Source organism: Macrosteles quadrilineatus, unplaced genomic scaffold (assembly GCF_028750875.1).
Source record: "Macrosteles quadrilineatus isolate MER2022 unplaced genomic scaffold, UCM_ALF_1.0 Scaffold_2__2_contigs__length_208266976, whole genome shotgun sequence".
NCBI classification, from domain to species: domain Eukaryota; kingdom Metazoa; phylum Arthropoda; class Insecta; order Hemiptera; family Cicadellidae; genus Macrosteles; species Macrosteles quadrilineatus.
In genome coordinates this window covers 21847433-21874305 of record NW_026542595.1, presented here as the reverse complement: position 1 = coordinate 21874305, position 26873 = coordinate 21847433, and the positions used below count along the sequence as shown (strand labels likewise).

The 26873-nt window shown below is 36.3% G+C and overlaps 3 protein-coding genes across 5 annotated transcripts in view; 1 reads left to right on the top strand and 2 right to left on the bottom strand.

Annotated features, from left to right (window-relative positions):
• Positions 1–1088, bottom strand: part of LOC128986337 (alpha-mannosidase 2) — a 49397-nt gene extending 48309 nt beyond the window's left edge. For both annotated transcript variants that reach the window (XM_054406661.1, XM_054406663.1), the window contains exon 1: positions 785–1088. The gene's annotated coding sequence lies outside the window, so the exon portion shown is untranslated. The remainder of the gene's footprint in view (positions 1–784) is intronic.
• On the bottom strand, positions 1015–15914 carry LOC128983992 (uncharacterized). Its single transcript, XM_054403274.1, has 6 exons — positions 15617–15914; positions 9037–12857; positions 7752–8143; positions 7282–7473; positions 6537–6692; positions 1015–1138 (listed from the first exon to the last, which is right to left on the bottom strand). The coding sequence occupies exons 1-6, from the start codon at positions 15912–15914 to the stop codon at positions 1015–1017; spliced, it is 4983 nt and encodes a 1660-aa protein (XP_054259249.1).
• Positions 15915–21756: 5842 nt separating this feature from the next.
• Positions 21757–26873, top strand: part of LOC128987917 (centriole, cilia and spindle-associated protein-like) — a 32567-nt gene continuing 27450 nt past the window's right edge. The window contains exon 1 of one of the 2 annotated variants that reach the window (XM_054409010.1): positions 21757–22070. In XM_054409010.1, coding sequence (XP_054264985.1) covers positions 21979–22070 — 92 coding nt within the window. In that variant the 5' untranslated portion in view covers positions 21757–21978. The remainder of the gene's footprint in view (positions 22071–26873) is intronic. The other variant, XM_054409009.1, reaches the window with a different exon arrangement.

The following is a 26873-nucleotide window of genomic DNA, read 5'->3' as shown; positions in this document are numbered from 1 at the left end:
CCGTTAAGCCTATACTTTTTGGATTTTTGCAAAAAAAGAGATGGGAATGCTGTTCCTACCCAATTACACCCAATCACTTGTATAGGGGATCTGTTGATGACGTGATTGTTCCAAGTTCCAATCTGTTTCCTTTCCGCTTACGTTTAAGGCCCGGCCTTCCTTTTCCATTTTAAAAGAAACAATTTTTGAATATATTACAGCAAGTTTGGTTGGTTTAGAACAGTTCCAAATGTCCAACAGTTAAGGGAAGTCCCCCTCTACTTCCCCCACCCACCACAGTCAAATTTTAGTGAATTGGTCTTGCAGTGAAGCTCTCCTGTATCGTTAGCACTGATTATTCAGTATATGATATTTGTGAATTGATCAGAAATAGGCTAGTCCACTTCAAAAGGCCAGCCCTTATATTTATTTAATTTAGGCTTAGGCCTAAGTTATATAGGCCTATATAACTTACACTTCCATATCTGTTGGCACAAACAACCGAATGAGTAATATCGATGATTCGATTGTTTAATTCGATATATCTTTTGGTTGGTTAGGTTAGGTTAACCTTACCTAACTAACCAACCAATAACTTATATCGAATAATCGATATTACTCATTTGGTTGTTTGTGCCAACAGATATGGAAATGTACCCGAAAACTGACATAATATGCCTTGAATTAGGCCTATTCTTAATTGCTGATTTGTTACATTAGTGTAATAAATTATTTATTTTCTTTAACGCTAGTGTTTAGTTTTCTAGTATTCGTGAGTTGAAATTAAAAATAAGTTATTACTTACCAATTAATTAAACTTAAGGTTAGATCTAAAATATTTGTTATTTCGAAATCCTACATTATCACACTAGGCTAAAAAGAATTTAACCCAATACGTGAAAAATATTCTTGATCGTTTTTGTGGTTGACAAAAAAGAACAACATCCACATTTTAAGCGCTGTAAATAATGATTACAACATTTTAGCCAGTGATTGTTTTCGTTGTACAACAAACTCTTGCACAGTTGCTTTCGATTATTTGGGGAGGTTTGGTTTAAGTTTGTTTGAGCTCTTCTTGTCTTTAGCACTTGACTTGACTGAGTGAGTGAGAGTGACAGTGACAGTGACAGTGACAGTTGGGTTGGAGTTGACAGCTTGACTTGACGACAGTAACAAAAAACAAAATTACAGCAGACAACACACACTGACAGTACTGACACACAAACAAAAACAATTACACAACAAAAGGGTACCAGTTAGGACTAGGCCAGGAGGAGCAGGGGCCCTATTTTTGAAATGGTTGACTGTTGAGTCAATTGTCAGCACTCAACTCAACCAACAACATGATTTGGTATTTTTGAAACCCAACAGTTGGGAAGCGAGTTGGGAATCACTAGTTGAGAGACTCGTGGTGGAAATGTAGAACATACGACCGTCAAAAATTCAGATGACGTCATTTTGAACCAATCACAATGCAGAGTTCTTGTGGACTTCAATTTAACCTCTTCTTACTCTAAAATCTGGCAGCTAATCTCAATCTGCCATATTTCGAGACACTGAGGTAAACTGTCAACTCCGTTCTTGAGAGATTGAGGTTATGTCTTGCTTAATCTTAGTGATTGCAAAGTACCTTAACTTAAGTAATAAACTAAAGTAAACTAAATATAAAGTAATAAACTTAAGTATAAAAAATAAAATTTACTATGGATGTTTGTTTTAGGGTGTAGCTAATTATAAGTTTAGGCATAGGCTGCACTTTACTTTAGGTCCTACACTCATCCTAAATACATTATTATTTGCTTTCTTCGTCTCTATTTCGGAACACATCACCTTATTTTAGTTTCCTTCATCGGTTTGTTTTATGTTATTTTTAATTGTTTTTTATTTAGGTTAAAGCGGCTATTTGCCATTGCACTGAAAGCATATCGTAACTTAAATTAATTTGATCCCTTTATTAGGTGAATGGTATTGAAACAAACTATGATATTGTTTCTCTCTACCACAATCTTTAATACCTTAAATCACAGGTCTAATAACAATAATTATCTTATAATAAGTTCAATTAGTATGCCTAGTCTATTTCAAACATTCCAACAAGAATAAAACCCTTGATTAAATAGTCTAGTATTGACACAGTAAATAAAATTAAAATGCGATTATTCTACAGAAAACAATCGCATAATTGGGTGCTAATACATTGACAACAAATACATAACCTCTAAATCGCAATTAGTAAATTAAAGCAATAACAAAACAATATGGCGTCGTCTCAAAAAGAGTAATTTTTTGCCGAAAGAGAGGAAGAAGAAAGTGCACTCAACCTTCATTCAACAGCTCGATAGGTGTTGAGTAGTTTTGGTTGTATTAAGGTCGATTCACACACATCAGTTACGGCACGTCACAGTAAAGTCACTTCAGGCACGTCACAGTTATCAAAAATATTCTTTGATGGATTATCTATTGCGCTATCTACACTCATCCGTTGCAGTCCCGTCAGTCACTCTGCTGGCATCCGTCAGTCAATTTCAGATTTCTTTCCAACGATACTTTTTGATTCTTCGGACGCCTGACGGAACTGTTTGAGGTTAGAAAATAGTGTTATTGTTGTTAAAATGGTTGCGTTTGTATTTTGAGTACTGTTTGTAACAATCAACAAGATGGACAATGATAATTTAATAGAATATAGGTTTAAAATTTAATTTTTTTGACTGTAAATTACTGTAAATATTAGAGACGGAAGACTGACTGAAACCAACTGACGGACAATTGACTGGGAAATTGCGGATGCAACTGCGACTGGACTGTAACTGGACTGCAACTGCACTGTAACGGAACTGTGACTGGACTGATGTGTGTGAATCGACCTTAAGTCCACCGTCAACCGTTTCAAAAATACGAAACGATTGGAAATAGAATGACTCGACACTCAACTCAACAGTCAACCATTTCAAAAATAGGGCCCCAGGAGAGGATTTTTCCACAAAAAATTTGCATAGAGTGGCGGATTTACTAGAACTTATTATAATTAAACCATAGATCAAACATAGTCCCTTATGTTTTATCATTGACTTTATATCTCTACACTTAGTGTAGAGATAAAAAGTCAATGGTTTTATCATAGACTAACCAACTACAAGTAGACTTCTCATCCCATTGTAAATTTTGAAGCTCGTTTTTCATGTCTAGTTCAGTGTACGCCACACTGGGCGCTAGTGTCAACGAAATTTTGCTTCTATTATTTTAGGGTTAATTTCTTGGTTTGTGCTTTACTGTTTGGTTTAATAACTAGGGGACAATTTATTGTTTATGATTAGATCGTATTATTTGGTCAAACGAGGTTTTAAATGACTGTATTAACGGGAAACAAATTGTAAACAAAACACGACCTCTGCATAAACCGTACATGAACTTACAATAAAATTGTCTTCAGCTGTTATGTTTTATCTATGGTTTTATCTATGTGAAACCCGTCGACATCGACCAAGGACCAAGGCCTTCAAGGCAAGGCCCCACTACTAGTGGCGCCTTGCATCGACGGTTACTTTCAAGGTTTAAGCAGGAAACCCACTGGTCCGACACTCTCCGTCACAACACCTTCCGTCAAGTCTCCGATACCTTCCGACAAAATTACTTTGCATGACTTTAAATTGACTGTTAACCCACTAGTCCGACACGACACCTTCCGATCCGACACGTCACGACAACATTGCTCTCTGGGGCATTCTTGTCGGATGTCGGATCCGTCATTTCTCCACTCTCTAGCTTTGTGTGTGATGTTTTTGTACAATTATTGCTGGTTTAGGAGAAAATTCAAAAAATTGTTGTTTTGAAATTCCCATGTTATTTTTATGGAGAATATTGTAAAATATTGCAGTTTGCTTTCTGATGGATATATTTTGACCAAACTTGGTAAATTTATTTATTTATACTAGGCTAAAGTTATTAATATTTTTACTAAAAACCACATTTTTTACCATCCCTGTAGCAGCAAGCCTAGGTACTCATGTTAATTAAATACATTTAATTGAAAACAAATTCAGGCAAATAGAAATTCGCTTAGTCGGCAGGTTTGTTGCGGTGGGAGTATTATTGTTTATGTTTGGTATTGTACTTTTTTCTAATTTACCTGTATTAAAGTAATAGTAACCGGAATTATCAAAGTGGGTCTAGGAAGGTCCTTGGCCATTGTAATCTCTCATACTAACAGAGATCGTCATAAAATGTTATGGACTTATTTATTATTTGCTCTTGTCTCCGTAACTACTGCTTGTGAACAGTATGTGATCACATGTTCCATCGCAACTGGCACTGTTGGAGTGGTGGTGTATTTCTGGTCGGAGACCTACTGTCGGAGCCCGTCGGACCAATGGGATAATGGCCGCGGCGAGCGAAAAGTGGCAACGTCGCATCCGTGTCTTGGTGCGCGGTCGTCTTTCCATTACTGTGAATGAAGGAGATTCAAAGATTCAAAGATTCAAAGAACTCAACTGTCAAACAAGGAGTCGCGTACCGACGTACATAATCGCGTTTCTACTACCCTTAATAATTGGTAATGACATTGAGCTTGTTATTACAGCATGCCAAGATAGATGTAAAGTGCCTGGATGCAAGAATAATTACGAAAGCTCAATTAAAAATGAACAATACATACAGTGTTCTAAAAATTATAAGCGATCCGCCGCGTCAGCAACATAGTCTTCATACTATTCTTTGGTCAAAATTAGACATCTTAAAACAATTCTCGTTTTTGTGTGAAACATTTTCACGAATATGAACTTAGATTTGTAAAAAAATGTAAGAATAAGACATTGATTCGTGTAAATATAGACGCGAGAAGTGATTTTTAGGTGAGAATGCCGTACTATTTCCTTATTTATTTGTCTATCTTACTGATAAAAGCTGTTGTTGTGTGATAAAAATAACTGAAATAACTAGCACTTCAAAGAAATAAACCGGTGTTTCTGTTAAGTAGGCCTACTAGTAAAAAATATGTTTTACACTATTTAACAATAAAAACATCATAGTCTCCGGCTCAATTTTGAATGTTGGTATTATGAAAAAATTCTAATTATATTGTGGAAAGCCATATGGAGGCTTAGATTCTGAAATCGTTTATAAAATATTCAAAGAAAATAAATTATTTAGTCAGTATGCCTTCCAAATGAAAGCTTCAAATTTTGTTGTCGCTAACTTATGGTTTCCTCGGGTAGACTAAAACATAATATTTCTATTGAAAATTTAAAATTAATTTCATTTGAACAAATTGTTAGATGCTAGTCTCTACAAATCCCAAAGTCTCTACAAATCTCAGAGTCTCTACTCTACAAATATTGAAGTGGCAATAAGTAGTCCTACTGTATTACCATTCTTGTTATAGTAGCTATATTTTGAAAAATTTAACCCCAGTCTTTCTAGTAGTTTTTACTATGTTGAATAACACACATTTATACAGACACCACGAGATTGTTATATAATAGTATAGATTATCAAATTAACACAGGAAATATGTAAAGTCCATCTATTTCCACATTCATCGTACTTACAATACGATAAATGCAAACAAAACATTATGTTTGTATTTTTAGTTTTAGACATATTGTGGTATGTTGCAATTTTTCACTAAATAAACAACCTAGATTCTAATTTGTATATTTTACCATACCCCAAAATTCACTAAAATATGTAATTTCAATACTTTCATTCATTGATACAGAGTAGCAATAATCTCATTGATGTTTATAGCCTAGCACGAGTGCCGGACCTAGGCAGCGGGTGAGTGCAGCGTTGCCAGTTCGAACGTCGCGGCCTTTTTTAATGCCTTAAAATTGCGGAAGGCGTCGGAAGGTGTCGTGTCGGAGAGCGTCGGACTATAGTGGGTTTCCTGCTTTACGCTAATAATTCTTCTATGAATGTAATTTTGAGCATTTCGCTCTTTAGCTTTTTTAAATTAGTAATAAAGTGTAAAACAATAATGCCTATTGCTTTAATTACAAAATGTGGTTGATCATTCAATGAATAAAATATTTCCCATAAATGAAATGAAAATGCTTTATTTCCCTGAACATGACACATGTATGGAAAAAGTCAAATAAACTAATACTAAGTAAGAGTACTTAAAATTGTAACAATGACATGATTTAATTGTTTGTACCTGCAACACTCCATGCATAGAAAATAAAATAAAACCACACTTGCAGAACTAATAAAATACACATACTTACAAGTTACAAGTTGTCAGGAAGTTAAAAAAAACTCATGGATAGAGTATTGTGGGTTATCCAATAGTCTCTCACCCTCTTTTGGAATTTAGAGATTGGCAGGTTCGAACTGTACAAGGCAATTTGTTCATTAATTCCAGGCTTAAGATTTCCGTACTAGACTGGGTTTTCTTTAGTCTAACATAAGGTAAGTGTTGTAGTGGGTGGACCCCGTCCTGAGCTCGAGAGTGCCAAGCTTCCTCTTACATGACATGAGACATTGCAAAATGAATAAATTGTAAACTGTCATCAAGTTTTCGACAACAAAGATTGGTTTACAACGGTCCAGATAATCTGCACCAGTCACAATCCTTATTGCTTTCTTTTGCAAAAGCATGACCCTCTCGACCCCACATGCGGAGCCCCACCAGACGCAAACCATACAGAAGAACACTCGAAAAAAATGCAACATAGGCTGTTTTTAACCATTCCTTGAGTACAGAGTCTCTAAGTCTTCTAAGGAGAAAAATTACCCTAGACAAGCGGCTACAGACATGAGAAATATGACAGTGCCACTCTAACTTTGGATCCAGGTATAGGCCTAATAATTTAACATTTGAAACTTCATGATCCATCTGATTTAGAGTGAAAACAATGGTTTGTGATTCAACATCTTCAATCACCATGTCTATCGTCTGCTGTTACCATACCGTACGTCATCGGAGTTATTATTACAATGTTAACTGGTTTCTCTTCATCTTTTCGAAGAATCTTTAAATAGTATTAAAATCGTATTGGTCGTTCGTTTGTGGTAAACAACTCCGTGATTTTATCAGCGTAATGTAGATTAAATCCATACTTTTATTTGAGAAAAACATATGTTTGTCGAGAAGGCACGTTCTTACTTCAAAGGGAGGTCCACCATTAAGCCATTACCATTACCATTATACCAACTCCGATGTCGTTTCTCAACACTTGTTGGATAGACTGCGTCAAATAAAATTTAAAAGTAATAAAAGTAATTTAAAAAATAACATTCTTGTTTAACCAATATTTCCAAATAGCCACTAGTGATGGCGGTGCATATTATAAGTTCGAGAAATACTCGCCAGACACTTCCTCAAAAGAGTACAGCGGCTCATTTGCGAGCTTGTTAAAAAGCTGCATGGAGAAAGTTTTCATGTCTTCAGTGTGGGCCCGAGGCGGTAACATGTTGTAGAATCGCATGGCTCGAACGGGATGGGCTGCCAAGGATCTTGATAACCTGCATCGAGGAATGTAAAGTTTCTGTGCATGCCTGGTGTCATGATATGATGGTCATAACCTTAAGGTTGGGAAATAAGGGCATGCAGTGGTGTCTATAACCAGCGGCTGACAGCACTGCAACTGCCTTGTTCTGCAGACGTAACACTTTTATACAGCAGCAAGGAGCATGTCCCCAGAGCAGGATTCCATATCTAATATGGCTTTGAAATAGGGCGTGATATACATTTATTAAATATTTATCGGTGACGACCCCCCCTATAAGTTTCCATAGAAGAAAAACCACACAGGAGAGTTTAACACATACAGTACATGACTAATATGTTGTTCCCAGGTAAACTAGGGTCCAGGCTGAAGCTCAGCAATTTCACGTTGCTTTGGTGATCAAAATTCCTTGTTTTGCTTAAAGTGCAGACCATCCTCTGGGTCTTGTCTTCATTCAACTGCAGCTGATTTCTGGTGAACCAGATTTTAGCAGCATCCAGTGCAACTTCTGCCTCTATTAGAACTCGGTCCATAACTTTCCCGGCTCTAGTTATTATTGAGGTGTCTTCCAGCATCAGGAGTGATCTGCCTTGGAGATGGTCATTTACAACAATCAGAAAGAAAAGAGGGCCCAGGACCGAGCCCTGAGGGACTCCGTGGCAAACCTGGCGTGGACCAGGACGTGGGACGTGGCACCACCAACTGTCACAACCTGGTATCTGTTATCAAGATGATTTGATGGTCTTTAGCGCAACTCCTTCAACACCATAGCGACTCAGTTTTTCCAGCCATAAGCTGTGCTACACGCTTTGCTGAAGTCGCAAAGCGTGATTGAAACACTGTCCCTTGCTTCAAAGCTGTTTGTGGGATAATTTGAATATGTTACTTTAAAAATGTAATAAAAAGACAAATTTTGTAGTGATAATATTTAGATATTTTGATGCACGCACCTTTTGACGTCTTGAAGTCGAGTTGTAGTTAGGGGCGCCCCTGTGATGATGGGAGATGCTTTCACTACTTGCACTGTTACCTAGTTTCGTCCTAGTTCTTTGCAACACTGAATTTAATAATGTGAATGTCCAAAACAATAAATAAAACAAAAAACTGCTGCTTGCTTAACTAAAATAATAATAAACTGATATTTTAAAAAGGGAAAGTAAATGGCAACTGATGGCCTTAGAATGAAAATTGAATACAAAGTTACTGATGAACTTAGTTTAGAAGTTTAGTGGACTGTAGTTGAGTTGAGAGTGTCCGGTTGACCGGTAGAAAGAAGGGGGGAGGGAGAGAGAGAGAGAGAGAAGATATGACGGTCTGTCTCTATGGAATTGAAACAATTGGATTGGGACTGAACAATATGGAACTGAAATAACATTATGGAATGAAATATTCTTCTAAGGCCAAATGGGAACAAACAATATAATAGAAATCCTTGACATATTCCCCCCCTTGAACCAATCTGGTTCAACAGAAAATAAATGAAAGACAACTTTTTGAGAAAAATTAAGAAATAGAGGGGTACAGTAGCCAGGTTTTGAGGTTATTGTAAGGGTAAGCAGGAGACCTTAACAGCAGGACGGGTTAAGGATCTGCCTGAAGTCTTGACCTTTACCACTCTCACGGTTCCGTCGGAGCCAGGAGAAACTTCGAGGATACGTCCCATTTTCCAAGACAGTGGAGGTAAGTTGTCATCATGTATAATAACCATATCTCCTATCTTTAGGTTCTTCTGAGGTTTGGTCCATTTGGAACGCTCTTGAAGTGTTTGGAGGTACTCTCTATTCCACCTACGCCAGATGTGTTGTGAGAAAGCTTGAACTCTTCTCCAATGCTGCACAGGTGTAGAGTCTAGAAGATAAGGTTCAATTAAAGAAACTAATGGTCCTCCAGTGAGGAAATGTCCTGGTGTGAGTGGTTCCAAGTCATTGGGGTCAGATGATAATGGAGTGATTGGTCTAGAGTTCAACATAGCTTCTACACGTGTTGTTAAAGTGATAAACTCTTCATAAGTCAAAACTTGGTCACCTATGACTCGAGTAAGATGATACTTAGCGCTCTTGATTGCGCGTTCCCATAATCCCCCTTGATGAGGTGCTTTGGGTGGATTAAAGTGGAAGGTAATTCTGTTATCTTGAGCATATTGCTGAGTTTCTGGTGATTTCATCAGATCTTCAAAGGTTTTCCGAAGAGTTGAGCTGGTGCCAATGAAGTTGGTGCCACAGTCGGAGTAGAGATCTGAGACTAATCCTCTTCTAGAAATAAATCTTGTTAGTGAGGCAATGAAAGTGTTTGTAGACAAATCGGTAACAACTTCAAGATGTACCGCCTTGGAGACGAAGCAGATGAACAAACAGAGGTATACCTTGATGGGTTGTACTTTTCGAAGTTTGAAGAGTTTCACAGTGAATGGACCTGCATAGTCAACAGCAGAAACGTTGAAACATCTAGTAGGAATTACTCGACCTGAAGGTAAGTCAGCCATTAAAGGGAAGGTGGTTCTAGGTTTAACCTTAAAGCAGCGAATACACTCAAATATTACAGAACGGATGACACTTCGTGCCGATAATATCCAATACTTCTCTTGTAGTATTGCTTGTAGTTGCAGAGGTCCTACATGAAGATGAGACTTGTGGTAAAAATCAATGAGATGACGTACAACAGGATGACGTTTTGGCAAAATTATTGGGTGTTTTGCCGAAAAAGGCAAGTTAGAGTTTTTTAATCTTCCTCCAACTCTTAAAATTCCTTCAGAATCCAGAAAGGGTGCTAAGCGTTGAATGCGATCAGAACAGACTTTGTTCTTGCGCAACAGTTCGACTTCATCCTTAAAGGACGAGCTTTGAATTAGCCAACAAATTCGTTTGTCAGAATTCTCAAGTTCTTCACTGGTAAGGGGATGTGTAATCCTTTGTTTACTTTTCAGACAAGAAATAAAACGCAAAACATATCCCATAACATGTAGTGTAGTTTTCCACGAAGAAAATTTTGAAATCCATCCATCATTGTCCGATGTGGTTACAAGATTGAGGGTTGTAGTTTTCAATTCAGGAAGCTCATTATCTGGGACGAACATATGGCAAGTTTGAGGCCAGGTAGAGGAGTCTCCTTGGAGCCATTGGGGACCAGACCACCACTGCTCAAGATGAAGTAGGCTTGAGGCGGTTAACCCGCGAGAAGCGTAGTCCGCAGGATTATCGTTGGTAGACACATGTCTCCATGTACAAATAGGTATAAGTTCTTGTATTTGAGCCACACGATTAGCAACAAAAAGCTTGAGTAGATAAGACGGGGTTTTAATCCATGACAGGGCGATACTGGAGTCACACCATGCAAACATGGAAGTTTTGTAAGAGCTAGAAAATTGCTCGTGACAATAATTTAACAATTTTGCTAACAGATGAGCACCACATAATTCCAATCTCGGAATTGTTACACGTTTCAACGGTGCAACTTTTGACTTTGCAATCAACAGATTCACATTGACATTTCCAGAAGAATCTTCAGCTCTAAGATAAACACAAGCTGCATAACCACACTCGCTTGCATCGGAAAATCCATGTAGTTCAATATTTACACAATTGGCTAAATGTAAGTATCGAGGTATTCTGAGAGTTTCTATGTTTGGTAGCTCTAGAATGAACTGTGACCATTTTTCAGCTATAGGCTGAGGGAGTTGTGTGTCCCAGTCGAGTCCTAACGTCCATATGTGTTGCATTAGGGTCTTAGCCCAAAAAATAATAGGGGCTAACATTCCAATCGGGTCAAAAATCTGTCCTATGGTAGAGAGGACAGACCGTTTTGTTATGATCTCAGAAGGTTTATTGATCATATAAGAGAATTCATCTGTTTCAGAAATCCATTTTAGGCCTAATACACTGTGGTACGATTGACCTGTAGAACGAAATATGTGAGGGGTTTCACAAAAATTCTTTGGAAGATGATCGAGTAGTTTTGGATGGTTAGAAGACCATTTGCGGAGCTCAAAACCGCCTTTCTGCAGGAGATTGATGACGTCCCGTTGAAGTTCCAATGCTTCTTCAATGGAGTTACAGCCTAACACAGCATCATCTACATATATCTGATTTTTCAGGGCCTTTGCCGCAAGTTGGTGGTTCTCACCCTCGCCAGTTATTAACTGTTTCACAACTCTATTAGCCAAGTACGGTGAAGAGGAAAGTCCATAAGTAACAGTAGTTAGCTGGTAGATCTGTAGAGGAAAACTTTCATTCTCTCTCCAATAAATCAACTGGAAAACTTGATCATCACGATGAATCTCAATTTGTCTGAACATTTGTCTTATGTCGCACAGTAGTACTATTTTATGCTGTCGAAATCGAAAGATTATATCGGATATTTCACTATGTAGTTTAGGTCCTAGATGCTGAATATTATTTAAGGTTACACCAGTGGATGTAGGAGCCGAAGCGTTGAAAACTACTCTGATTTTTCCGTCTTTGAAAACTCCATGATGGGGTAAGAAACAGTGTGGATGTGAAAGATTCAAATCTGAATCTACTAGTTTCATATGACCAGATGACTTATGATCCTCCATAAATTCAGAATATTTTTTCTTGAATTCTGGCTGTGTTTGAAATTTGCGCTCTAGTGACTGAAAAGTGCGTTTGGCAATGTTAGATGAATCGCCTAACTTAGAAGGACTGTCTTTGAAAGGTATGCGACATACATATCTACCCTTAGGAGTACGAGAATGTGTCTCGATGAAATGTTTTTCACAGTCTTTATCTTGAGGCGAGAGAAGAGGTATTGAAGGTGGTTCTTCGAGAGACCAAAACTTCTGTAGAGTAGAGTGAAGATCGATATCAGTGGTAGATAAGAATGTAGAAGTGCCCATAGGGTATGAAACTGATTTGAAGATAGGTGTGGTACCTATTACAACATAGCCAAAAATAGTGTTGAGAACATATGGCATGTTAGCTCCAAGACTGACTGAGGATCCGAGTAGAGTTTGAGGGAAGAGATCCGCTCCGATGAGTAGGTCGATGGGACCAGGCAAATCAAATGTTGGGTCAGCAAGAGTGTAACCCTTAAGTGTGGATTTCACAGAGTTAGGTAACTGAACGGCTGGTTGATTATTTGAAATTTTGTCCAGAATAAGCACAGGATGTGAACCAGCAAAAACATGTCCACTAAGAGTGGATAGTGACACATGAGAGATGCCTCTTGAATTTACTTTGGCAGAAGAAATTCCCATTATAGAAGGGACATTTGCTTTTGTTCGCTGTAGTTGCAAAAGTGTAGCACAATGCTGTGTGATTATAGTATTTTGCGAGGCGCTGTCAAGTATAGCACGCACTACTAATGACTGGCCGTTGATTGAGGATACATTGACTAGAGCTGTAGCTAGGAGTACTAGACCTCCATTTTCAGCTACACTGACAAGACTTGCTGAAGTGCTCCCGGTTGTCGAAGATTCTGAACAATTGTTTTGCACATTTCCGACAATAGTATTCGTAGACAAAGGACTACTATCAGAGGAATTAGGTAGGCCTAAACGTGTTTGCTGGGAAGCATTATTCTCAATTTTGCCAAAATGAAGCAAAGTATGATGTCGTCTCTTACAGGTACGACAAGTATGTTTAGAGACACAGCTGCTCAGTCTATGCTGCTGGTTTAAACAGTTAACACATAGGTTCTTAGATTTCACAAAACCTTGCCTAGTTTGTGGAGTAAGGGCAAAAAATTTTCACACCTGTAGATTGAGTGTGTATCAGAATTGCAAAATACACAATTTGAAGTGAACGGCTTGCTTGTTAGCATGACATACTTGGCTGTTTTTCCACTAGTGGAGTTTTTGGAAAATGAAGCATTTTTGCTAAGACTAGATGAACTGACTTTACCATGTGACCCACATGACACAGTCAAGAGGCCTATGTTTGCTGCCTCCCTCTGTGAGCACTCTTTTTCTAGAAAGGAAACAACATCCTTAATGCTAGGGATTTCTTCATAATTACTGCGCTTACGCTCAAACTCAGCACGGAGATTGGTGTCGAATTTTCGCAAAATACAAGATGTCAGAAGAACACTTTCATTAGAGATATCATGGCCTAAGGCCTTTAATGCCTCATAGTTTTCGTTGTATTTTGATAAAAAATCCCTTAGTTGGTTGGCAGTGGGCTTTTGTAAGACAGGTAAATCCAAAATGTTGCTTACATGAAGATTAACAAGTAGCCTAGTGTTCTTATATCACTTAACTAATGCGTTCCATGCAATTAGGTAGTTAGCCGCATTGACAGGTAATGATTTGACTAAGTTTAGAGGCTCATTTGCCAAACAAGACAACAAGTATGTTAACTTTTCAACATTTGACAGAGAATCATTTTTGTGGACAGTTTCCTCAAATAAATTTTGAAATGCAATCCATTGTTCTGCATCTCCAGAAAATGTAGGTAGAGTTATGCGTGGAAGTTTTACTGTGCATTGTGAAACAGAGGGCTGATTAGGTTGAGCAACCTCAGTCGATTCATTAAGTTGAGGTACATTGCTAGGAAGCAAAGTTGTTGCTGTCAATAAAAAGATCTGAGATAGTTTCCTGAAGTTTACTTATTTTGTCAGTGTCGATGTCAGAATCACATACAGTGCCAAAAAGTTTATTGAGAGATTTTTCAAATTCATTATGTTTTTTAGTAGCAGTGTCTAAGAGTGCTCTCAATTTATTTAACTGTGGATTAGTTAATTCCGCAACCACACTTAAGTCATATAAAGCCTTGACTTGTTTATGGATAGCCGTAATTCTAATCTCAAGAAGCTCAGAAGATTTAATAAATGTAGTAAACCTCATATTGTAAGACGAAATATGCTCAGTAAATTACTGTACTCACAGATAATTGCTGTAAAATCACATAGCCTAACTTGGGCAATATCAATCAACATTAAAACATTTCATTAAATAAATCCATAAATTTCCAAAATAAAAATATATTTCTCTTCCTCAGTAGATTTTAAAACTGTTCCTTAATAATCCATCAAGTTTATTTGCATTAACAAGTCCATAAATAATACGACAAAGTTTGTAAGCAAAAACATAACCTCAAAGTTGCACTGACTTTGATCATCAAACAGACGATTTGCTCTATGTAGCATCACACAGCTGTTGATTCATGTAGGTTAGGTTGTAGACATGAACTCATGGACATGGAACAAGGAGATTGGATTTTGTGGAATTTTACCAATAGGATTGGGTTAAGGTCGCTACTAGTGGCCTAGAAATGAACTAAATACACTTAGTTCTGGAAATCGCCTACAGATAGCATTAGTGAAGTGACATCACATGATTTCTAAGATGGCTGACAGCTGACAATGCTGACATAAGAAATGAAATTGTGGAAATGACGAATGACGTCATAGCAGCACATGGAATGCGTGATTGTTTGGACATGAATGGTTTGGACATGAAAAGTTTGGTCTTTGCAAGCAGCTTAGCAGTAAATTGAACAACTTAATTAAATAGCAAATTGATATGAAATTGACACTTTTAATTAATAAATATTGCACAATGTATTTGTCTTCAAAATTATAGGCAAATTAGTCCATAGTCTGATAAAATTATCCGGCTCGAAGGACCAAAAAATGTGGGATAATTTGAATATGTTACTTTAAAAATGTAATAAAAAGACAAATTTTGTAGTGATAATATTTAGATATTTTGATGCACGCACCTTTTGACGTCTTGAAGTCGAGTTGTAGTTAGGGGCGCCCCTGTGATGATGGGAGATGCTTTCACTACTTGCACTGTTACCTAGTTTCGTCCTAGTTCTTTGCAACACTGAATTTAATAATGTGAATGTCCAAAACAATAAATAAAACAAAAAACTGCTGCTTGCTTAACTAAAATAATAATAAACTGATATTTTAAAAAGGGAAAGTAAATGGCAACTGATGGCCTTAGAATGAAAATTGAATACAAAGTTACTGATGAACTTAGTTTAGAAGTTTAGTGGACTGTAGTTGAGTTGAGAGTGTCCGGTTGACCGGTAGAAAGAAGGGGGGAGGGAGAGAGAGAGAGAGAAGATATGACGGTCTGTCTCTATGGAATTGAAACAATTGGATTGGGACTGAACAATATGGAACTGAAATAACATTATGGAATGAAATATTCTTCTAAGGCCAAATGGGAACAAACAATATAATAGAAATCCTTGACACTGTTTTTTATTTCCTCAACTAAACTGCACCTGAAGTTGAATGGCCCCTCCTGAAACCAAATCGCCTATTCAACATTAGACCATTATCTTCAAAAAAGTCTGACAGCTGCTTCTGGATAATGTGTTCGATGATCTTGCCTATCACAGGAACCAGGGATATAGGCCTATAATTTTTCAGTTTCTCAGGGTTGCCTTCTTTGAAAATAGGCACTGCTCTACTAAGCTTCAAACATTCAGGGAAGACACTGGCTGCCAAGGTGCCACTGATAACATGGGTGAGGGGGCCAGCAATGAGGTCGACAATTTCCTTCAAAACCACTGAAGACATGTCATAAAAATCCTGGCTAGTGGACCTTTTTACTTTCCTCACAATATTTATTTATTTATTACATGCACGGCAAACGCCATTATACAAGAGAGTTGATTTGAGATTGATAAAAATTAAGAGTGACTTAAAGTGAAGTAGTTATAGTGCGATCAATAATTAATATTTTCAAATATGAAATGATAATAAATAATATGAAATATGATAATAGGAAATACGATAACAACACAGTTTTGATGAATAATATGCATGATTTACAGGACGTAACAGCTATACAGGCATGATGCACGAAAAACAATATAAATAATAGACAATTTAACAACAAAAACAATTTTAAATAGACTATTCCTAAATATTCCTAACATCTTCAGGGTTGACAGTTTTCCATGATGATATCTTTGCATTGAAACCTGGGGGAAGGGAAATTCCATCCTCAGGTCGGCCAACAGCCTGTGGAATTTGGCCTAGGACAACATCTACCGAGTTAATGAAACTGTTGAATTCATCTGGGCTTGCAGCATTGATCGAGTTTTTATTTGGATTCCTATGATGGCTATTTATAATTTCCCACGCAGCCTTACATGGGTTGTGTGCTCCCATAATGAAATTTTCATTACCTAGTTTCTTTGCTTCATTAATCCTTGACCTATATAACTTCTTAGCTCTAAGGTAATCTCGGTAAAATCTTTCCTTTAAGCTGGATCAACTGCCTCCTTGTAGTAGTCAAAGAGGAGAACTACAACATTTTTTTGGTGTTGGAGAGCTGGGGTGTACCAAGACTTGTCCCTCTTTACCTTACCGACTACTTTTCTAGCCTTAGACTTAATTTTAACCCCTTTTAACTGGGAAAGTTTCATTAAAACTTCAGTAATATTGGAATTGGAAAGCTGGAATATGGGAAACGTACCATCACTATGACTATACAGTAGATGAAACGTACTCCTCAAGGAGGAGTATGTTTTATCATAGATTAAACGTTTTATCTATGCTATGACTTCGCGGACGGAGCGTCCCTTGAGCCTTGCGGGAACTCGACCCGTCTAGAGAGAGTCCCGACTCTAAACAAAACGCCAAGTCAAGACCGTCGTGAAGTTAGCGGCTCTTTTCATCGGCGCTTTTTCGGTTTGTAATAGATGTGGGTTGGTACTCCTGCGGACGCCACAAACGTGTTTTGCAGGGATGTCGGAAACACAATTCAATGACAATACGGTGCGAAATGATGTTTTTATATTTATATAATGTCAATTATACATTGATAAAACGTGTATACAAGTTAAAACTAATTAATTGACGTATTTCAAAAGGCATATTTGAGACCGTACTGTACATTATACGTAGCTATGGCTTAACATATTGCGATCAATTAAAACTCCGAACATAAAAAGTGCATAATCTTTTTTCCCAAGCCCATCACATCAACTTTGAGCTATTCTAATGGTAATATACAATGTGTAGAATACTCAGTATAAATATGATTGAGGCAGTCCAGTGAATTACGAAGCTATAAGGCAAAATGTAAATGGTTGATAGTAACTCGTATCAGGAAAAAGTGCACAATCTTTTTCCTAAGCCCATCACATCAACTTTGAGGTATTCTAATGGTAATGTACAATGTGTAGAATACTCAGTATAAATATGATTGAGGCAGTCCAGTAAATTACGAAGTTATATGGCAAAATGTATATGGTTGATAGGAACTCGCATCAGGAAAAGTGCACAATCTTTTTCCTGAGCCCATCACATCAACTTTGAGGTATTCTAATGGTAATATACAATGTGTAGAATACTCAGTATGAGTATGATTGCGGCAGTCCAGTGAATTACGAAGTTATATGGCAAAATGTATATGGTTGATAGGAACTCGCATCAGGAAAAGTGCACAATCTTTTTCCTAAGCCTATCACATCAACTTTGAGGTATTCTAATGCTAATATACAATTTATAGAATAATCAGTATGAGTATGATTGCGGCAGTCCAGTGAATTACGAAGCTATAAGGCAAAATCTATATGGTTGATAGGAATTTGCGTCAGGAAAAGTGCACAATCTTTTTCCTAAGCCCATCACATCAATTTTGAGGTATTCTAATGGTAATATACAATGTTTAGAATAATCAGTATGAGTATGATTGCGGCAGTCCAGTGAATTACGAAGTTATATGGCAAAATCTATATGGTTGATAGGAATTTGCGTCAGGAAAAGTGCACAATCTTTTTCCTAAGCCCATCACATCAACTTTGAGGTATTCTAATGGTAATATACAATGTGTAGAATAATCAGTATGAGTATGATTGCGGCAGTCCAGTAAATTACGAAGTTATATGGCAAAATGTATATGGTTGATAGGAACTCAACCATATACACTTTGCCTTATAGCTTCGTAAATCACTGGACTGCCTCAATCATATTTATACTGAGTATTCTACACATTGTATATTACCATTAGAATACATCGAATTTGATGTGATGGGCTTAGGGTCAACATTGTGCACTTTTTCCTGATGCAAGTTCCTATCAACCATATACATTTTGCCATATAACTTCGTAATTTAGGGGACTGCCTCAATCATATTTATACTGAGTATTCTACACATTGTACATTACCATTAGAATACCTCAAAGTTGATGTGATGGGCTTAGGAAAAAGATTGTGCACTTTTTCCTGATACGAGTTACTATCAACCATTTACATTTTGCCTTATAGCTTCGTAATTCACTGGACTGCCTCAATCATATTTATACTGAGTATTCTACACATTGTATATTACCATTAGAATAGCTCAAAGTTGATGTGATGGGCTTGGGAAAAAAGATTATGCACTTTTTATGTTCGGAGTTTTAATTGATCGCGTTATGTTAAGCCATAGCTACGTATAATGTACAGTACGGTCTCAAATATGCCTTTTGAAATACGTCAATTAATTAGTTTTAACTTGTATACACGTTTTATCAATGTATAATTGACATTATATAAATATAAAAACATCATTTCGCACCGTATTGTCATTGAATTGTGTTTCCGACATCCCTGCAAAACACGTTTGTGGCGTCCGCAGGCGTACCAACCCACATCTATTACAAACCGAAACTTTTCCTGACGCAAATTCCTATAAACCATATAGATTTTGCCTTATAGCTTCGTAATTCACTGGACTGCCGCAATCATATTTACCCTGAGTATTCTACACATTGTATATTACCATTAGAATACCTCAAAGTTGATGTGATGGGCTCAGGAAAAAGATTGTGCACTTTTCCTGATGCGAGTTCCTATCAACCATATACATTTTGCCATATAACTTCGTAATTTAAAGAACTGCCGCAATCATACTCATACTGATTATTCTACACATTGTATATTACCATTAGAATACCTCAAAGTTGATGTGATGGGCTTAGGAAAAAGATTGTGCACTTTTCCTGATGGGAGTTCCTATCAACCATATACATTTTGCCATATAACTTCGTAATTTACTGGACTCCCTCAATCATATTTATACTGAGTGTTCTACACATTGTATATTACCATTAGAATAACTCAAAGTTGATGTGATGGGCTTAGGAAAAAGATTGTGCACTTTTCCTGATGCGAGTTCCTATCAACCATATACATTTTGCCATATAACTTCGTTATTCACTGGACTGCCGCAATCATATTTATACTGAGTATTCTACACATTGTATATTACCATTAGAATACCTCAAAGTTGATGTGATGGGCTCAGGAAAAAGATTGTGCACTTTTCCTTATGCAAGTTCCTATCAACCATATACATTTTGCCATATAACTTCGTAATTTACTGGACTGCCGCAATCATACTCATACTGATTATTCTACACATTGTATATTACCATTAGAATACCTCAAAGTTGATGTGATGGGCTTAGGAAAAAGATTGTGCACTTTTCCTGACGCAAATTCCTATCAACCATATAGATTTTGCCATATAACTTCGTAATTCACTGGACTGCCGCAATCATACTCATACTGATTATTCTAAACATTGTATATTACCATTAGAATACCTCAAAATTGATGTGATGGGCTTAGGAAAAAGATTGTGCACTTTTCCTGACGCAAATTCCTATCAACCATATAGATTTTGCCTTATAGCTTCGTAATTCACTGGACTGCCGCAATCATACTCATACTGATTATTCTATAAATTGTATATTAGCATTAGAATACCTCAAAGTTGATGTGATAGGCTTAGGAAAAAGATTGTGCACTTTTCCTGATGCGAGTTCCTATCAACCATATACATTTTGCCATATAACTTCGTAATTCACTGGACTGCCGCAATCATACTCATACTGATTATTCTAAACATTGTATATTACCATTAGAATACCTCAAAATTGATGTGATGGGCTTAGGAAAAAGATTGTGCACTTTTCCTGACGCAAATTCCTATCAACCATATAGATTTTGCCTTATAGCTTCGTAATTCACTGGACTGCCGCAATCATACTCATACTGATTATTCTATAAATTGTATATTAGCATTAGAATACCTCAAAGTTGATGTGATGGGCTTAGGAAAAAGATTGTGCACTTTTCCTGATGCGAGTTCCTATCAACCATATACATTTTGCCATATAACTTCGTAATTCACTGGACTGCCGCAATCATACTCATACTGATTATTCTAAACATTGTATATTACCATTAGAATACCTCAAAGTTGATGTGATGGGCTCAGCAAAAAGATTGTGCACTTTTCCTGATGCGAGTTCCTATCAACCATATACATTTTGCCATATAACTTCGTAATTTACTGGACTGCCGCAATTATACTCATACTGATTATTCTACACATTGTACATTACCATTAGAATACCTCAAAGTTGATGTGATGGGCTTAGGAAAAAGATTGTGCACTTTTCCTGATGCGAGTTCCTATCAACCATATACATTTTGCCATATAACTTCGTAATTCACTGGACTGCCGCAATCATATTTATACTGAGTATTCTACACATTGTATATTACCATTAGAATACCTCAAAGTTGATGTGATGGGCTCAGGAAAAAGATTGTGCACTTTTCCTGATGCGAGTTCCTATCAACCATATACATTTTGCCATATAACTTCGTAATTTACTGGACTGCCTCAATCATATTTATACTGAGTATTCTACACATTGTACATTACCATTAGAATACCTCAAAGTTGATGTGATGGGCTTAGGAAAAAGATTGTGCACTTTTTCCTGATACGAGTTACTATCAACCATTTACATTTTGCCATATAACTTCGTAATTTACTGGACTGCCGCAATCATATTTATACTGAGTATTCTACACATTGTATATTACCATTAGAATAGCTCAAAGTTGATGTGATGGGCTTGGGAAAAAAGATTATGCACTTTTTATGTTCGGAGTTTTAATTGATCGCAATATGTTAAGCCATAGCTACGTATAATGTACAGTACGGTCTCAAATATGCCTTTTGAAATACGTCAATTAATTAGTTTTAACTTGTATACACGTTTTATCAATGTATAATTGACATTATATAAATATAAAAACATCATTTCGCACCGTATTGTCATTGAATTGTGTTTCCGACATCCCTGCAAAACACGTTTGTGGCGTCCGCAGGAGTACCAACCCACATCTATTACAAACCGAAAAAGCGCCGATGAAAAGAGCCGCTAACTTCACGACGGTGCAAGAAGAGTGCTAGCTTGCTAGCTAGCAGAAGGGCAGAAAAAAGGAAATCAAAATATTGCCTCGTAGCCTACCATTGACTTTTATATCTACACCAGTGTAGATATAATAAATAAAGTCAATGATCGTACCATTGACTAAGGAAATAAAAGTTTGTTTCCCTTGTCTGTGCTCTTACCTTTCTCGTACATCGTATCGTAGGTGTCTGTCTGCTGTGTGCTGTGCTGTGGAACATTCAGTTGTTAACTCAAATTTGTTTGTTTATTATTGTAAACGTTAAACATGTAACAAAAACATTACAGAAAGAGTTTACGTTCTGTTATCTATGCTGTTCTTATAACAACGAAAAGTATTTTTATAAGTACGCTATTCGCTAAAACGCTAAACAATATGCTGCATAAAAAGTCAGAGTACAGACAGCAATATAACAAGTTAAGTGAAGATCTTAGAAGAAAGATTTGGCTAGACAATGTGGCTTTAAGGTTTGTGTGCCTTTTAGTACGCTAGGTAAAATCGTGGGTAATTATTTAGATGAGGGTGACCAAGCGTTCTATAGTAAGTTATATATCATTAGAAACTAGATTTTTACCTGAAAATAATGGTGCAAAAGTTTTTCTGCTGCCACAAAAACTGAATTTACTACGATTTTTTGAAGTTTATTTTAATGACTTATATTAGGAACATTGAATCTGCACTACAATGTTTACACTGTATAATTGAAGTTAATAGCACAATTCACATTTTTATTGATTGATTATATGCCATTTTAATATAAATATAACCCTCACAACCCACACTTAGAAAGGTAATTATGTTAATTTAAGTAGGCTATAACTTATGTATTATTTGATTAAAATTAATTAACATTAATAAACACCTCTAGTTCGGACATATTTAATCTGGATCTGGGGACTGGATTATGAACATTGAAGAAGGAATTCATTTAGTTCTTCTCTTCACTTAATTAACCGAATGGCTTAGCTTAGGTTTTGACCATTAACCGTTATGTCCCATAAGTATTTAGTGTAGTGGCAGTTTTAATAAAATGAATAAACAACAAATTGACACTATTCTAACCTAACCTAACCTAACCAAACTTCTCGTACAGTTTAAAATTTGTTTATAAGTTGAAAAAGACATGTGAGGTTGGTAGGTTGGATGTTATGTGGACTCGTGACTGTATTAAGTCCTTTGAAGGTAGGTTAGATTAGGGAAGTTAAAGTTTAGGTTATAATGAATCGAGTTGTTGATTTATATTATCTCCAGACTGTTTATGCACTTTGTAAAAAGTACTACAAACACAATAAATTAGTACTTTTAACAAAGTGCATAAACAGTCTGGAGATAATATAAATCAACAACTCGATTCATTATAACCTAAACTTTACCTTCCTAATCTAACCTAACTTCAAAACACTTAATACAGTCACGAGTCCACATAACACCCAACCTACCCACCTCACATGTCTAAATAAGAACTGAAGTAGTTCATAATCAACGCTCAGTTGAATTTATAAATGCCTCTACCTCCTTGTCCTCTTTGTCAATTCACAGTAAAGTTATGGCGACAGAGACCAGCCGACAAGATGCATTACAGTAATAAACTTTAAAAAATTGTAGTAAATTCAGTTTTTGTGGCAGCAGAAAAATTTTTGCACCATTATTTTCAGGTAAAAATCTAGTTTCCAATGATATATAACTTACTATAGAACGCTTGGTCACCCCCATCTAAACAATTTCCAAATCGTGTAATATTGTCAAATTTATGTTTTTTCCTACTAACCAATAATATAGTATACATGTTTGCAAATTGTAGAGTAAGGTTGTACCGTACATGTTATCTTATCGGCTACAGTTCCACAGAGATCCTGTGATAGGCCTATATTATCGTTTAATGTATTGATTTCAATTCAAATTGTTCAATATTACGCTTTCAGGGTTATTTTTCACTTTTGCCAACTCACCTAAAACTTCTTTTAAGAGTACGTTTCTAAACTGTTCCTAGACACCAACACTAACTTACAACTTTCTCAAATGACTTTTGTCACCGAGACTTCCTGTAGACACCACACCTAGAGATTACTAGACACCAGCCCTGAAAAACTCGCGGTATTTATTCCGTATAGGTTTTTCACCGCTGATGAATATTTCTCAAGATATCGCCGTAAAAACATACAACATTACAATAAACAAGGTAGGATGGATAACATTTCAAGTGATTCTGTAGTCAATAGGTAATCTTTTCGGCAAATATTTGAAATATCAACAACGTGATATTAGGCTATGTACTTTTTTGATGTGTACTTACAGTATTTTTCACGCTAAATCCAAAAATGCAATCAGTTTTTGTCGGAGAGATTCCTAAATGATCGTAAAACGAAGGTCAACATTACGAATCTAAGGTTAATTGAGGTATACTGATGGCAATATGGCGTGGTCTGGACGGGTCCGTATGTGGACTGAGTACTGAGTGAGGAGGAGAGCAGTGTTGCCAATTGCAGGGAAAATCCTGGCTGCACTTTACTTGACGTCCTACACTCATTCGAATGAAAATATCGATCGATATATCGATTAATCGATTGCTTCATTCGATATATCGTTTGGTTAGTTAGGTAAGGTTAACCTAACCTAACTAACCAAACGATATATCGAATGAAACAATCGAATGAAAATATCGAATCGAAAAAAACAATCGAATTAGTGTAGGACGTCAAGTAAAGTGCAGCCAAATTCCTCGTTTTTCGAGGATTTCCAGACCCTGCGAGGATTCAGATTTTGCGAGTATTTTCGAGGATTTTCAGGTAAAGCAACTAGGATTTTTCTGATAATCGAGTATTCTCAGTGCCTGGGTCTCTTTAAGAATATATTGAAAATCTCTCTGAATCTAAGCATTGAAAGAACAGTTTCTGCAACTGAAAAAAGTCAATGAATCAACCAATCAAGATCTAAGAACAAGTAGATGAAGAAGAAGACGATGAAATGAGGGTGAACTTAGAACTAACTGCCGAACTGGAAACTGGACTGAGGTGAAGTGAAGTGATTGAAATGAAGTAATTCTATGCTCAGCTCCAGCTGTTGCTGTCATGTCAACTCAGATGAGCTGCGTTCTATAAGCCTGTAATCAAGAAGCGAATGTGAATTCAAATTGAACTATTGTTATGAGGATATGACTGGGACCGATGTGTGTTTAACAACAAACTACCCAAGTAGAAACTTGTCGTTTGTTGGTTGCCTTCAGTTCAAATTTTCTTTCAATTAGGCCTACGTAGTGAAATTATTAAAACCTAACAAATTATGATTTATTACTCAGCTGTTCATGATGATTGGACTTTAAATCAATTATCCTGTCTGATGAAATAGCTTATCTTAGTCAGTAACAAAGTTACACAGATCATCTCACACCATTCTACACTCATCTTTCACTCAAATTTGTGTAAAAATACGTACCTAGGTGGCGTCCCCATCTGAATGATTTATAATGTAATTTTAAATTTTAGTTCATTCTTTTAAAATTAATGAAGGTTATAAGTATTATATACCGTAATTTATAATGTATTTTTTTCATGTACTGTATAAACACAGGTTTTATTTCTTATTCAGGTGGCCGTGATTTAATACAACCTTAAGTGAATTATTATACCCTAAAATAAAAAATACCCCCGCCGCAGCAAACCTGTAGACGAAGCGAATTCCATCTGACTGATTGGATTTACACTGAAATGTCTACTTAAAAATATAACATTTATTCCCTATTTAAATAGAATTAGTTTAACAAGTACTTAGGTTTGCTGCATCAGGGAGGGTAAAACTTTTTTTTTGTAAATGTTAATAGTTAGTAAGAAATAAAAACAATTTCCAAATTTGATCAAAATATGTTCATAAACAAGCAAACTACAACAGTTTACTTATTCTCCATAAGAATAACATGGGAATTTTAAATTTACAATTTTTTGGAATTTTCTCCGTAACCATTAGGCGCATAATAACGCTTCAATATACTAAATTATTTGTTTTTTCAAGCTCTACAAATTGGTTTGGAAAGAAATTGCTAAATTTTATGTTTTTTTGGTCAAAAATGGGAAAAACCTATTTTTACCCCATAAAACCCCCCGTAAACCCCCGTTCCCATGGTCCGATCAAGCTGGATCGTGAACTCGTTCGAATAAACGTAGGTTTACACGTTTGTACCAAATTTCATCAAAATCGGATCATTTTTGCTCGAGTTATCGTGCTAACGGACACACACATATATATATATATATATATATATAAATATATATATATATATAAATATATATATATATATATAAATATATATATATAAATATATAAACATATAAATATATATATATAAATGAATTTGAACGGATGGTGTTTTTGGCCTCTAGGGACCTCAAAACGAAAAAAAAAATCGGTCCCGCGTCCAGGTCTTACCATGAGTACTACGGTAATAGCTTATTCCCTATATGGGAAATTCGCTAAAAAAATAAAAAATAGTTTATGATTTGTTAAAGAATTTTGACGTTGTCATAAGCACACCCACAAATCAACCAAGATGAACTAACTTACAAGTACTTATTCAGATTGGACAAAGGATCAGGGTTCAGGGATGGAAAACCTACTTTTGCCATTGATTATAATGCATGCGTTAAATCATAGATTATAATTCCATTGTGTTGGTTGGTATATGGCTAGACCACACTCGTACTATTTACCAAAACCCATAATTTTTCAAGTACAATAGGTTATCCATGTATGTTCGGTTATTTGCACCTCTAGTAAAAAAAGAAAATTTGGAAACGTTTAATCTTTGATGCTAACGAGGATTTTGCGAGTAATTTTAGAATCCTTGCGAGGAAAATCGAGGATTTCCGTCGTTTCGTGCGGGGAAAATCAAAGAGGTTGGTTGGCAACACTGGAGGAGAGCAAACAGCTGTTTGTATTCGACTTAATGCGGAATGAAATCAATTCGTTTTGAAACCAGAGATAATCAGTTCTTATTTAGGCATGTGAGGAAGGTAGGTTGGGTTTTATGCGGATTCGTGACTGTATTAAGTGTTTTGAAGTGAGGTTAGATTAGGAAGGTAAAGGTTAGGTTATAATGAACCGACTCATTAATTTATGCTACTTCCAGACTGTTTTTGCACAATTAAAATAGTGGTTGAAACACAATGAAATAACGATATCAAAAATGCGCATTTCTGGATTTTAATTTTACAAAAACAGTCTGCAGGCGTCATAAACTAACAACTTGATACATTATGACCTAAACTTTAACTTACCTA

What these genes read in the sequence shown, in the direction of transcription:
- LOC128983992 (XM_054403274.1), bottom strand. Translation starts at nt 15,914, where the DNA reads ATGTCTTCAGTGGTTTTGAAGGAAATTGTCGACCTCATTGCTGGCCCC. An exon ending in GAGGGGCCATTCAACTTCAG is followed by an intron (nt 12,858 to 15,616) that starts GTGCAGTTTAGT and finishes ACAATTGTTCAG; the next exon opens with AATCTTCGACAACCGGGAGC. An exon ending in CCGACGGAACCGTGAGAGTG is followed by an intron (nt 8,144 to 9,036) that starts GTAAAGGTCAAG and finishes TCTTGATAACAG; the next exon opens with ATACCAGGTTGTGACAGTTG.